Source organism: Manis pentadactyla, chromosome 12 (assembly GCF_030020395.1).
Source record: "Manis pentadactyla isolate mManPen7 chromosome 12, mManPen7.hap1, whole genome shotgun sequence".
NCBI classification, from domain to species: domain Eukaryota; kingdom Metazoa; phylum Chordata; class Mammalia; order Pholidota; family Manidae; genus Manis; species Manis pentadactyla.
The window spans coordinates 54,647,293-54,660,975 of NC_080030.1; the positions used below are offsets into that span (position 1 = coordinate 54,647,293).

The 13,683-nt window shown below is 41.3% G+C and overlaps 1 protein-coding gene across 6 annotated transcripts in view; it reads left to right on the forward strand.

Moving 5' to 3' along the window:
- The window catches only part of MAP7 (microtubule associated protein 7), a 172,103-nt gene that overhangs the window by 17,202 nt on the left and 141,218 nt on the right, over positions 1-13,683 (forward strand). The window contains exon 1 of one of the 6 annotated variants that reach the window (XM_057489161.1): positions 1,595-1,784. The exons of 1 other annotated variant lie outside the window; for it this stretch is intronic. Coding sequence is in view for 4 of the 5 variants with exons in the window: in XM_036903706.2 (XP_036759601.2) it covers positions 2,171-2,303 (133 nt within the window). In the remaining variant the exon portion in view is untranslated. Of the gene's footprint in view, positions 1-1,594; positions 1,785-2,011; positions 2,304-13,683 lie in introns of those variants that run through there. 4 more of the 6 variants (XM_036903706.2, XM_036903702.2, XM_036903707.2 and 1 more) reach the window with 4 other exon arrangements.

Below are 13,683 nucleotides of genomic sequence, written 5' to 3' on the forward strand. Positions count from 1 at the left end.
AGAAGATCTAATTTGCATTGTAGACCTGCTACCAACTAACATTTGACCTGGGCAAGGAATTTCCCCCCATGGGCCTCAGTTTCCTTGCATGTAAAATGATGCTTTCTCAGACCCATTCAGCTCTTACATTCCATTCTCTTTGATTCCAAATAGCTATCACACAGATGAACGTGATTTTAAGTAAACTGTCTATCTGAAATTCCCTGCATTTCTCCAACCTACAGATCTAAACAAATGTTAATTAAATCCCCCAGCCTTAGAGGGTAGAATGTCTGAAAGGTTTTCCTCCCTACCTCCAGCATGAATTTACTAACGATTTAGTTTATCTCCTGCACAGGGCTGGGCAATACAAGTAGGTAAAAAAACAGAACTATTCCTTGATGGAATTGATAGTTGAACTAGAAACACCTTGAAAATAATTACAAAGCAAAAATGGACTAGTTACAACAAAAAGTAGTTATACACTATAACAAAAGCAGCTGATATTTATTATTTCTTAACTGCTAGCACTACCTGCATTTAATCCTTGCCCAATCCTATAAATGATGCCATCACCCCAATTTTACAGCAAAAACTGAGGCACCAGGAGGAGTTGAGGGAATTGTCTTAAGTTAGTCTTCCATGTGAAGCATTTAAAAAGGCTACTTTACTTGCCTTAGAGTCCCTGGGGTCCCCTCTTGGATAAGCAGGTTTAAGTATGGAGAAAAATTAGAATGGTTTGGGATGGGAAGATTGCTTTGGACTTTCTAAGTAGATTCAATTTTGATTATAAGGCCCAAACAAAAATTATTTTCTTAATTTGGCAATTGGCATTTTTTAATATCATTTATTGTAAATTTAATAGTCACACAGCGTAAATTTCAGGCAGCCTGAAAATGGAGTCTTAAAGTGAGAGTGTTTATTTCAGGAGAAAACAGTAATCACATGATTGTGTGCTTTGCAGAAAACAGTCCAAGAAGAACTAAAATTAGGTCAAGTGTTGAGAATTGCTCAGTACCTCTGGTGGTGACTTGCCCAGCGCAGTGGGGGCTGGGGGGAGTCTGCTGGATGTAATTGAGGCAGTTTTTTTCCCTTTGGGTGGATTGTAGTTTCTTATCTCTCTCCTTTCAATTTGACTTGCAAAAGGAGTATTGCAAACTGTAATGTCTGTGAGAACAGACACAATTCTCCCCTGCCTGCCTTCCTTGGAGGGTCTCAGACACATGGCAGTGCTGGTCCTCAGGACAGGTGTCACCCAACCTGTGTTTATACTGACTCTGGGGTTGTAAGACTGTCAGGAAAGCTGGGATGTGTTTTTCAGCACATAGTGAGCTGTGGTGATTCTGGCCATACCTTCATTCACCCAGGGGCTGGCCAACATTGTGGTGATAGAAAAACTGGCCCCCCAAAGCAGAAAAAGCCTTCTTGCCCTGAGCCCCTTTCTTTCTCCACACTGGGGAGCCCACTGCTGCCTGTGCAGGCAAAACGACCTTTCTCCTCCCATCCTGCCGTTCTGCTGCTGAGAGGGAGAGGGAGCTGCCCGGCTGACTGGCCGCCTTGCCTACACTGTAACCCTCTGCTGAAGAGTTCCCGGGACCAGCATCTGTCAGGCGGCTACTTGCAGGCCTGGAGATGGAGCCGCTCCCGGCCCTCCTTGATTAGGACATGCCAGGGTTGTCAGGGCAACTGTTAACGGCAGCATCTCATATTTTCCCCTCTGTGCTGAATATTCTGTGCGGAAGCAGGAAGAAGATTGGGAAAAGGTGCTGCGGTTGGAAGGAGAAGCGGGGATCTGATTGAACGGGGTAGGCACTGGAGGGAGGCATCTGACCCTGTGTACCTTTCATAGGGCTTTTCTGGAAGGAGAGTGAGTGTGTGTGTGTGTGTGTGTGTGTGTATGTGTGTGTGCATGTGCGAGATAGCTGGAGTCAGCCCACATGCCTGTGGGGAGTAAGTGGGAGGGGGCTTGCAGAGGAGGTGGGGGGTGCTGCTAGGTGAGGGGATCTGCGGGGCCTCAGTTGCCAAGAGGCTGGTAGTATCTGTCAGCTGTTTGCACACTGTTTACCCATAGGGGATCTATTACAAGTGCTCAAATGAACTGGGAGCTTAGAAACTAGCAGCTTCCGGGAGCTGCAATTACATAAGCATATATTTTTAATATAATAATAATTAAAAAACAAGTGGCAGCAGTATGCCTGGATCAGCTACAGCTATCCGACCAGAGAGACTGAAGAAGACCAGTGCAAGGCCAATTCCCCTTGGTTTATTCACCATTAATGAGGAAGATGAACAGCAAAAGAATGGAAATTCCCGAAGACGGAAAGGTATGCATTAGCTCTGCCCTTTGGTCAGAGCCAGAGCCAGCCCCCGCTGCTTTCCCACACTGCCTGGAGCACATTTTGCACACTGTCCGCGGTGCTTGCTGTGCGGAGTTCTTGTGACTTCCTAGCACGGTTGACTGGTGGTATTTTGCACACTGCAGAGCTGTATATGCATGAAGTGGGGAACAGATTTTGCAGATTCGGTAGGTGTCAGACCAGCTGCCTATTTGACCAAAGCTACTTTCGGGCCTAGAGAACCTTCATTTTCACATGCTTACTTCAACAGTTACCAGTGACACTGTCCTGCTCAGGAGGAGGAAAGAGGAGTTGTTATCAAAGTTTAAAGGAACGTCTCCCCACCTTCCTTAGGTGCAATGGGGGATTTCTGTCTAATGAGGCAAGTTTCTCCTTGCCAGGGCTGTTAGAGAAAGTGGCCTCAGAGCACAGCCTTTTCATGGGCAGTGTCAAAATGTTACTTCTTTTCAGAAATGCTGAGAGCTTGAAGAGGAGGAAAACAAACACTGAGCAGCACTGTTGGGGGCAAAGCTAGGGGGCAGGGAGGGGACTGAGAGGTTTTATGTCTTGTGACGATAACTCTGCATCTGAACACCTGTATTGACATTGAAATGTGCTGGGCACGGAACTGAGTGTCGTTCTTTAATAAGGATGAAATGGGACAGCAGCTCTTCGGCTTCCTGAATCCCCGTGTTGCTGCATTATCTTTAGCATTGTCTAATAGCCACCCTCCCAGGGCTGACATTATCAGTCAGACAGCAACATCATGCATTTTTGAAGGGCTTTAAAGGTTGTGCTTAAGTTTTCCAGTATCCTAATTCTTCCAATCCCCCTTCCCAAAAATATATAAGGTGTTCTTAAGCTGACAGATTATTAGTTTTGTTGTTTTACATATGCTGATTAAATTTTAGCTTGCATTTAAATTGTTCTGTCACTGAGATACCAAATTTTCCTCTATGTGATACAGAGTAGTAGCACGGCAAAGTGGCCAGCAAAATACTGAAGCAATGATAGAAAGAATTTCAATAGAATCCAGTGTCTGAAGACTACTGGCTTTTCTTCCTGTTTCTTGAGTAAATCTTTGTTTGCTTTTATAAAATACCTGAAACTGTCTACTTTAAATCTGAAGGTATAAGGTATATTTTTACATTGTTTTTATTAGACTGTATACAAGGAAGTTCTAATAAGTAGAATCTTAGTACTATACTTGATTTTTATTTTACTATCATACATAGCTTCTGAGAAACCAAATGACCTCAGGAATCCAATGACACTATGAATGCAAGGTGACTTAGGTAATTCTCTTATTTGCCCATGAATTAGACAGTCAAACCAGAGTGTGCTCTTGGTGAAGACTCAGTACTTTAAATTGTTAGTAGCAAATCATTTGGCCTCTCAAGAGTTAGTAACTTTTACAATTAATGTGGATTTGTTTAATTTTGCCCACTGTGTATTTTTGGAAACCTTCTTCTTAACTTTTGGCACTATTTCCTTGGGCTTCCTGGAACAGTAGCCATCTATTTTGTTCGTAGTAATTTTCTTGAATTCCTCTTCCTGTCTTTCTCCTGCCCCCCCCTTTTTTTTTCCTTCAGTTGCCTTTAATATTTTACTTAAAGGGAAGAAGGTTGGGGCAGAGGGTGATTCTAAAAATGTTTGTTTTTGGCAATTTATGCAACTTCGTGGATATGGGAGACTTAAGTCAAGGAGTTTCTGATCCCCTTCCATTTTCTTCTTCTACCTTTTTCCTCACCGTGGGAGGAAAACAAGAAAAAGACTAGTGGGAAAAATCCTATAAAATATCTAGATATTTTATAAATGCTGATAAAAATGTTTAGACTTTCTGTATATCCTCAAAGGTCTCTAGTTTATGGAAACATTCAAGAAAATAAGGAGATAAATAACCTGGGTTATTGGCTTTGATTCTGAATTTCTGTCAGGTCTATCTGAGCAATAGAACTATTCACTTCCATATCTATCTCTCTCATCAGTAGAACAATGATGGGAATATTCATGTACATGCTGTCTGATACAATAACCACTAGGCACCTGTGGCTAAGAGCACTTGAAATCTGACTACTACAGCTGAAAAATGGATTTTTACATTCTAATTAATTTCCATTAATAGTCACATGTGGCTAGTGGCTACCTTATTGGACAGCACAGTTCCAGTCTGTAGAGCTGTGACCCTCTGAATATGTGTCCTCTCTGTTCGTCCTTAATTGCTTCCTGGTGCCAGAAATTGTCCGGTCTGAAATGAATGTGGTTATTAAGGGCATCATGGAGCAGGCAGCCTCTTCCTGGCGAAGGAGCGCAGTAACCTGGATATACTGACAATTCATTTTTCCTTTTCCACTTCAATGTTATTGTCTGCTCTGAATATTATTCTTACCAGTCACTAGTTGCCTATACCATCTTTTGCAACTTCGAATGGACTCCCATTTTCTAAATTATTTCCAAACCATCTTAGGAACGTGACACACAGGGTATCATTTATGTGTGACTGTTAAGCAATCAGAAATTATGTTTTCTGTTCTGCCCACTCCACGGTCCAGTCAACCAACTGTGTCCAAACCCGGGTCTAATGCTTAGTCTCTTTGTTCTGTCATTACCAGGAATAGAGAAGCTGCTTCTCTAAATGCTTCTGTCCAAGATCATCCTGGGTTAATGGCAAGTAGCATCTTTCCAGGCTATTGGGTAACCATCATAGTGAACTGAGCAGGAATGAAAATGTCTGTTACCATCCGGACTCCTAATGGTGGCTTCAAAGTTACCTGGTGGGGTGAGATAGTAGTCTGGTTAGCTGGGAGAGTAGATCAATTATTGAAGGAGGTCAATAGGAATAAAGTGTTTTACCTATCTTTTAGTGTTGACATACAATATTTAGATTATAATTGGGAGTAAGCTGGGCTTATGCTGTTGCTCTTATACCTCAGAACCCAAGCCTCAGCATAATGTGACCTTAGGACTGGCTTAGGGAGAGATTGTTTAGATACTGCAATTACTAAATACCCTGGCATGTGTTTCGGGGCAAATCTGCCTTATGGTGAGTTTTGCTGAGCACAGTGTCATTATTAAGTAATGACATTTTCTCCCTAAACCAGCATTTGTTAAATGCTCATTCTGTGCAGATCACTCTGCTGGGGCATTTGTGGAAGTGATGCAGAGATAATTGACATGGTTTCTGCCCTCTGAAATGTTCAACTGTCTCGTAGAGGAGGACAAGTATGTACAAATAGTCACAAGAATATAAACTGAAATCGGGGAAGGGCTGATAGCGTAATGAAGTTATCCACTCACACATCTGTGCCCTTCTCTAGACTGTCAGCTTGTTAAAAACGAAGACTACTTACTCCTTTTTATAAATATCTTGCAGAGTGCATGGAACATTATCTAATGGAGGTAAATTAACATTCAAAAATAATTTTCACAGACAGTGACGGTCTTACTAACAGAAATTCTAAGAAATGTTGTTAGTAGTGGTGTCGTTGTCCTTTCAAGGCAGCTACTTTGAAAGCAACAGCACTGTGTTTGGCCATCTAATACGTTAATCATATTACTGTCCACCTCACTGCATTTACCTAATAGTATATTGGAGATTCTGTTGTTTCTTTTGTTTACCATCATACTATTCATTTTCGTTGGTGGAAAAGTGAAGGTATATGTTTACAAGTGACTGCTTTATTAATATCTGGGTTAGTGCCTTCTCCCACTTTTGTTAGCTGATTGCAGTTTAGATGGCAGAGAAATTTCTCCTTGAAATCGACACAGTAATTCCAAGAAACTGTGCTCTCTTTCTCCCCTCCATCCTCATTTTGTTAAAATCTGTATTTTTGGAGCCTGCGGTGGCTTCTCTTCTTTTGGCTTGTCCACTGTAAAGGTAGAATTTCTGCCAGTTAGGTTTTCCAAATGAAATATAATCTACCATTTATATTCCTGCTGGATAGGCAATGATCTAGCAAGTGTAATGTCCTTCTTGGAAGTCATGAGTTTTTTTCCTTTCAAAGAGGAGTGTTACGGCAATAAGTGTGAGTGCCACTCTAGACTCATTCTCACACATTTCCTTGTTTCTTTTGCTCTTTTGTTCTGCAAGACTTGGACTGTTGTCTGTTCCAGTGTCCTGATTTGTGCCATTTCAGGACTAAGCAAAAGGTTTTAGCAGCAGAATTTTACAGCTAATGAGGTGAAAATATAGTTGAGAAGACCAGTTATATCAAAGATCCCTATTAGGAGAAAATCTTAAAGTCAAATTGATTGGTATAATTTTTATTTGCCACAGGCCCTAAATACTATGTTTTACTCAAAGCATTTATATAAAATAATAAAAATAGGGAATGGGAACAAGAATCACATCTAATGTATGTCCAGCTCTTATTGCCTCTCCATAAAGATCTGTCTGATGACGTGAGTATGACTCTCTCCCAGGTGTTCTGTGTTAGAGGAGAAATTACCATACCATCCCCGGACTGTAGCCACACATACATGTACCAAGGGAGCTTAATTTGACCTGTACATAACCAGATCTTTTGTATATGTAATGGAATTTGCTTGCTACATAAAACTAAGGCTTAAAAATTGTGTGCCAATTTCCAGAGCCATAATTGATGGGGCTAAAATAACTGACTCCTCTGACCTAGGAATCAAATAGAAGTGTGTGGTAAGAATCTCCCAGCTATAAATTTTAAGACATTATTTGTTGGAAGGTTGAACTGAGTATCCATTTCCACTAAGATCAGCGTGTCTCAAGGAGCAACTTTAAATTTAATTCATTACCAAAAATTTTCCAGGTGTCTCATGAACACCTTGACCCAGTGTTTTTAGCGGAAATTGATACCTTCACAGCAACAAAGGTAATTTTATTGAAAGAGTCTATCTTAATCCTCAGATTTTCTAGGCATTTAGAAAGAGCCCAGTTTATATCAGACCTTCTATGTGTTAGGTTTATGTTCTAGGCTTCCCAACTTCAAAAGGCAAGTCACACCCATTAGACCTCAGATCTAGATGCAAAGTGTTTTGCGAATGGATATAAGACACTGTGTTTCAGGTATTCACCAGAGCACCAATAAATCCTGTTGCTGACTATAATAATGCAAGTTCTAATTTTTAGGCTACTGCCCAGCAGTGATTTGCTAGAGAATTCTAATTATGTCTAGATTCCCAAGAATTCACCATACTGGGTGCAAAGTGGAGTATGAGATGAGAGTGGAGCTTGGGAATATAGACAAAGAAAAATTTCTTCACAGTATTGATCTTAAATATATATGGTTCTTGGGGTGAGAGTCCTCCACAAATTAAAAGTGCAGGTCTACTAAAGTAGCAGCAAGGCATTGTCAGTGGATTCAGCAGAACAAACCTGTTATCTTAAAACTGTCATTGGGAACCACCATATGAAGCTGGTGCCACATGTGCATTCCTCATAGGATTTCTTCTAGGTCGGGAATCAAGTGCGTTTGTCAAGGGATGACCTGAAGTGGGGGTGGAGGGTTGGAATCTCTTATCAGCTCCTTCCCAAACCTTCCCAAACAATATAGCATAAAATCTGAGTGAAAATGCAAGGTCAAAGAGATTTCCCTCCTTGCAAGCAAATTGTTGCCTCTGAGACCTGTCACTCTCAGGGACACCAGTTTATATGGTGGGAAAAGTTTAACCAGGTTGGCATGTCATGAGTGGCGACAATCAAGTTTGCCAAGGTTATTAGAGATGCAGGCTCAGTTTGGGGTGAGAGGCTGTGTGATGTGATAGAAAAAGCACTGTGTGTACAAATAGGCAAGTTACTGTTATTTAAGTTTCTCAAGCCTCCCATTCTCAGCTATAAAATGAAACTAATAAAATTGTGCTCATGGGTGGTGGTAAGGATTAGACATAATATATAAATGCTTAGTAATACTCTCTGGGAAATAAATGGGGATCATTAGACAATAGTTGTAAAAATGGTAATTTGTAATAAAATGCTCCACATAGCTTCTACAACATGTTCTTTGTCCATTCTAGCACCTTAATCAGTCCTTTTGTCACAGAGAGATTTTCCCTAGTCTGATCGCCTAGATTTTACTTTAACTTACTTGTGAATGAAAATTCCCAGGAGGGCTGCCTCTTTCCTAGGCCTTTTCAGTCCCTTCCCACAGTAGGCATGTGACTGGATCCTTGTCCTGTGCTTATTCATGTGTACCAGATGTACTAGGTGTCCGGCAGATCACTCATCCCAGTACCCTGTAATTTTGTCATGTGACGTGAAGGAAATAAATTACCATTATTGTCAGATCACTTCACTTGTTATTTCATATCCCTAAGGAAGTATACCTTTTATTCCTGGGGATTAGTGGGGAACTTCTAATCTGCCTTAGTTCGGACACAGTAGCCATGATGCTCTGCAATCTTGGAATTGAGAGGAATTTTTTTCCCCTAACATTTGTATTTTTGGTTTTGTTTTGGTTTTTGTTTTACCTTCTGTTATGGAGAGAGAGAGAGAGAGTGTGTGTGTAAGTGACCCAAGCTTGTGGGTGGGTTTCTACCGGAGATTTAGGTGATGGGTGCCCACATCTGGGGCTGTGCCAGCTGGATGCAGGCTGTTTTTCTTTCCTTATGCTAAATAGGCTTAGTTTCTGTCTCACATTTCAGTACTTTTATTTCTCTGTGGCAGTCTGTTTCACTCACCAGTCAGCAGTAAGAGCTCCGCGCGCTGGTGAGGGCACCAGGTGGGATGTCCGGCGCTGCTGGGAGTGAGCGCACACGCTGGTGGGTCTCTGTGTTGGAGGCAGGCCTCTCCCCTCTACCTGGATGTGCTCTGCTCAGCTCCCGCCACCTCCCTCCACCTGCGCAGCTTCTACTTGTCCTTCAGTGTAAATGTCGCTTCCTTAAGAGTGTCCCCAGGTCAGGCTGGGTCCCCCTGTTCTCGGCTGCATTCGATTGTATACTTCTCTCTTATTCCGACCAAATTGTAGATTGTTTGCTGAGTATTTTAAATGTCTGTCTCCTCAGTTGGACGAAGCTCTGAGAGCACAGTGAGTATGACTGTCATTCTTCACACAGGGCCCCAAGCACCTCATACAGGGCCTAATATGTATTTGAGGCTCCTTAAATATTTGTGACACGTGACTAATTAGAAATAGCGCACTGATACTGCCAGCCAGAAAAATGAGAGAGCACAGTATGGGGAGGCTGGCTGTCTATATCTTGGAACATTTCAGGGTCCAGGACTTTGTTCTGAATCTGGCAAAATCCTGGGTATATCACATCATTCATCACCTGCCTGGCAATGTGACACTGACTTTTGTATCAAAGACCTTTGCCCACTAGCCTTCATGCAGAGATGACCTGTTGTTAGTTCTCTGCTAGGACATTTTGGCCAGGAGAGTCTGCAGATTGTGCAATGACTTACTTGGACCAAATTCTGGTGCCAGACCATTCCAGAAGCACCTTCTATCATCATCTTTCCTTGAACTGCTGGAGCTCACTATGAAGTGTTCATTTTGAGTTTGTGGTATATAGCTGCCAGCCATGTTTGAAGTATTATAAGCATTTACCTCCCTTTTGAATGATAGAAATTCACTACTATGGCTATAAAGTATAAGTTGTCAGCCAGGGAAAATTACTTAAGAAAGAAATCCTCATTGACTGAAACTCTCCCAGAGCTCTGACGAGTGTGTTTCCCCTTCCTGCCTGCTCCCCTGGGGATCAGGAAACATCTTGTGGGGAGGAGCAGCTGTGAACTTAGCAGTCCCGTGTTCGTGTTCCTCCTGTCAAGCCCTCTGTTCCTCCGCCCATCCCAGTGCATCTCATTAAGCCACCCTCATAAATTTCCTTTTATGCTTCTCTTTTATAATATCATCTCTGCATCAGCCTTTTCAAGGGCCAGAAAAACAGGTTCTTTGTAGGTAGCTGGTTCCTCGTGCAGACTTTTCAGTCCACAGCTTGTAAAGATGCAAAGCAGCCACTGAGCTGTTAGGAGTCAGACCTCAGCGCTCTAGGGTTTCACCCTGGGCTCGCTTTGGGAATCGCATTTTCTTTTATGAGTTTGTTATCGCTGATTCTTCTGCAACAGGACAGCAGTAAATGGTTTTCCTAATTCTTACATGTGTTCATTATCCTGTAGCCTCCCCTTACTCATCTAGTAGTTTAGAATAATACTACATTTATCTTAGCATGAATTATGAATGGAATTCCAAATTGGCCACTTGGGTCAACACTTCTAATCTGCAATCAACTTTACAACATGGTCTCACAATCCACAGGACTTCAGAATCATCTTCACTCCAGTGTAGTAAGTTGCAGTGAGACTGACATTTACCTGGATCCTGCATGGCCTTCACTTCAACTTTGTTTAGCCAGCCAGCAGTGTAGGTTCGTGTTGGGACTTGTTACTAGTATTCTAACTACAGTGTCATGAATGCACAAGTTCTCCCTAGGCACCCACAAACTTCAGATTCAGCAAACACTTATTTTTGTGTCAATCCAGTGTTAGTGTGCTGGGTATTACCAGCTATGCAAGCTCATCTGAGTTCCCACAGTTATTATTTAGTACCCTTCCAGCTCATTGGTCCTTTCTCCAAGCCTGGAACTCACAGGTCACCATTTTGGTAATACACTTGGAATGATGCCTGTCCTTCTGTGCAGGTTCCCAGTATCCCCGCTTAGCCCCTCCCCTTTAGGGCTGCCAAGGGTTCCTGTGAGTGGGCATGGGTCTGTTCCACTGTGAGGTCCTCTCACTGTTAGATGAGCCCTCCCTGCCGCTGGCTGCTTGTTTCAGTTCAGTCACTTCGCAGCTGGGTTCACCCTGGGTCTCATCCATTCTGTCTCACTCTTGATGTCTAGTACTTCCTGCCATTTTGCTGTAAATATGGAGGAGGATGTATTTTTAGCTTCTAGGCCGTAATTTACTCTCTTGGATAGAGGGGGAAATGGGTGGAAAGGCATATAGTCAGTATTATTCTAATGAAACTCTGTGATGAGAAAAAGAATGAGGAACTTCTGTTCTTATTTCATGTGATTTTGAAGAAGAATGAGGGTAAGATTTAAAAGGACTGTTGGCCACTCACACTGGATTTACTAAATTCCAAATGTCAAAGTTACGTGGCCAGGGACATGATTTTTGGTAAAGCATCATAGGTAAGAGAAAAGCAAATTGAATGCTCTGGATCCCATCTGAAATTTCTTGTGGATCATTATTGCTGTAGATGCTTCACAAGCCAGTTAATATAATTACCTCAAGACAATGAGGTTAAAGAGTGAGGCCATACTACTTCAGGTGATGTGTTAAAAAGCAAAGCTTTAATTCAGGACTTTTGGTGTCTCTTGAATTCCTTTCTTTTGATAATACTGTCATATCATTACAGTGGAGGCCTACTCAGTCATGTCCACATCTTAGATTTAATTTATTTCCAGATTAATAACTCTTTAATGACTCTAAGTAATAGGAAAATTTGGGACTGAATATGTGGCTATGTCCATTTTCCTCTAGCATAGTTTTATCTTAAAACTTCACCGTGATGTTTTTGTGTGAAAGTTAAAACAAGAAAAAAATAAGGAAACTATCCTGGGTTGTGATTGGTGGTTCATCCCAGAAGAGCCCAGAGCATATCCCATTATCTGTTTCCTCCCACGAGTCCCTGAGACTTAAGAGTTGATTCTTCTGAGATCTTGAATGAAGAAGAGCAGGCATCCCCTATAAAGCCGTTGCAAGTATACAGGATCAATATGTACCTTAAGACAATTAAGGTGCTCAGAAGTCTTGATGCCAACATTCAGAGTGCTTGATCGCTGGTGAGTTAATAGATTGAGAAAAATTAATTTCCTTTTCTTGATGTGTATGAAGATATTTTTCTTAGGATCACAGTGATGCTTCAGGACTTCTAACATGACAGGTCTTTGATATGCAGTCCCTGGTGCAGACCAGATTTTCTCATTGATCAAGTTAGGTTTTCATGTCCTAGAACTATCTCTGAAATTTAAATTTAAAGATTGTGTGTTAAAGTTAATGTTGAATTGAGGGTACTCACATCTGAATGGTGTCCTTCTGGTTTCCTGGAGCCAATATGGTGGAGGGATTAATAACTTGGACTCTGGAGCCAGTTTTACCACCTCCTAACTGTACGCTGCAGGCAAAGTACTCAGCATTTATGTGCCTGCGTCATCTGTAAATCAGGGAGAAAAGAGCAGCACCTGTCTCAGTGTGGTTAGGTACTAGCTGGGGGAATGTGTAAGACCTGCTTGTAACTCATTGTGCCTTGCACTGCTGCGCTAGCAGGTAAATAGTAGCTAATGTTATTTGGAAAGTTTTCTTAGTAGTTCTTTAGCGCAGTGATTCTTAAAAAAACAGCATTTCTGCTAAGGCTTATAAATTTTAGGAGACTTGAAACTAGTTAAAGCTGTACCTGCTCTATGAGAATTAACTGACTGATTAAAGATGGTTTTTCTTTTGGCATTTTCTAACATGAAAATAATCTCAGATGCCTAGTGATTGTGTAACTAGAGCAAATATTTATTGGCACTCGCAATCCTTAACAATTACTTTCATAATAACAGTGTGAGCCAAATAGCACTGTTATATCAGTGACAGAAAAATGAAGATACTAAAGTATGTTTGAAATTGTAATGTATCTTGTGTTCTTAAGACAACATTCAGGAAGATACTACTTTGTGACTTAACAATGCAACTCATTTTTACCTTACACATTGTTTGCACCATTACATAATTTACTGAGTCTACATACATAGATACGTATATATACACATACATATCATTCATTTTGGCCTTTAAAAGGGGGTTATAATTTACAATTTAAAAAATCATTTCAAGAAAAAATAAGAAAGGAAGAGAACTAACATAAATACCCATATACCTGTGACCCAGATCATTTTTAAAAATATTTTAATATTTTATATTAAAATATAAACTGTATGGGAAATATACATACATTATTATGGCTAATCTCATAGACTCCTATGTGTCCTTCACGGACTTGTCTCCCTCCATCCCTCCCTCCCTCCCTCCCTTTTCCCTTTCCCAGGGAAATAACATGTACTCTTCCAACCTGTTTCTGCACTTCCACTACATGTATGTATCTCTACATAGCATCATTTGTGTGTTTTAATTTATATAAATTATAGTAATATATCAGCTTGCTGCTTTGTCCTTTTCCCCGCACTCAGGTTTTGAAATGATGGTTTGTTTTAACTGCTGCCTGGATTCTCTCATATGACTTGACCTCAGTTTCCTATTCTGCACTTCATAGGCACCAACTGATAACAGTTTTGTTTGGCTTTGCCTTGTTGCTACAAGTCATGCAGCCACAACCCCTACAGACTTCCTGGAGGCACGTGCAGGTTTCTCTGTGCATATTCCTAGAAGTGGTGTGTGCATTTTCGCATGCTA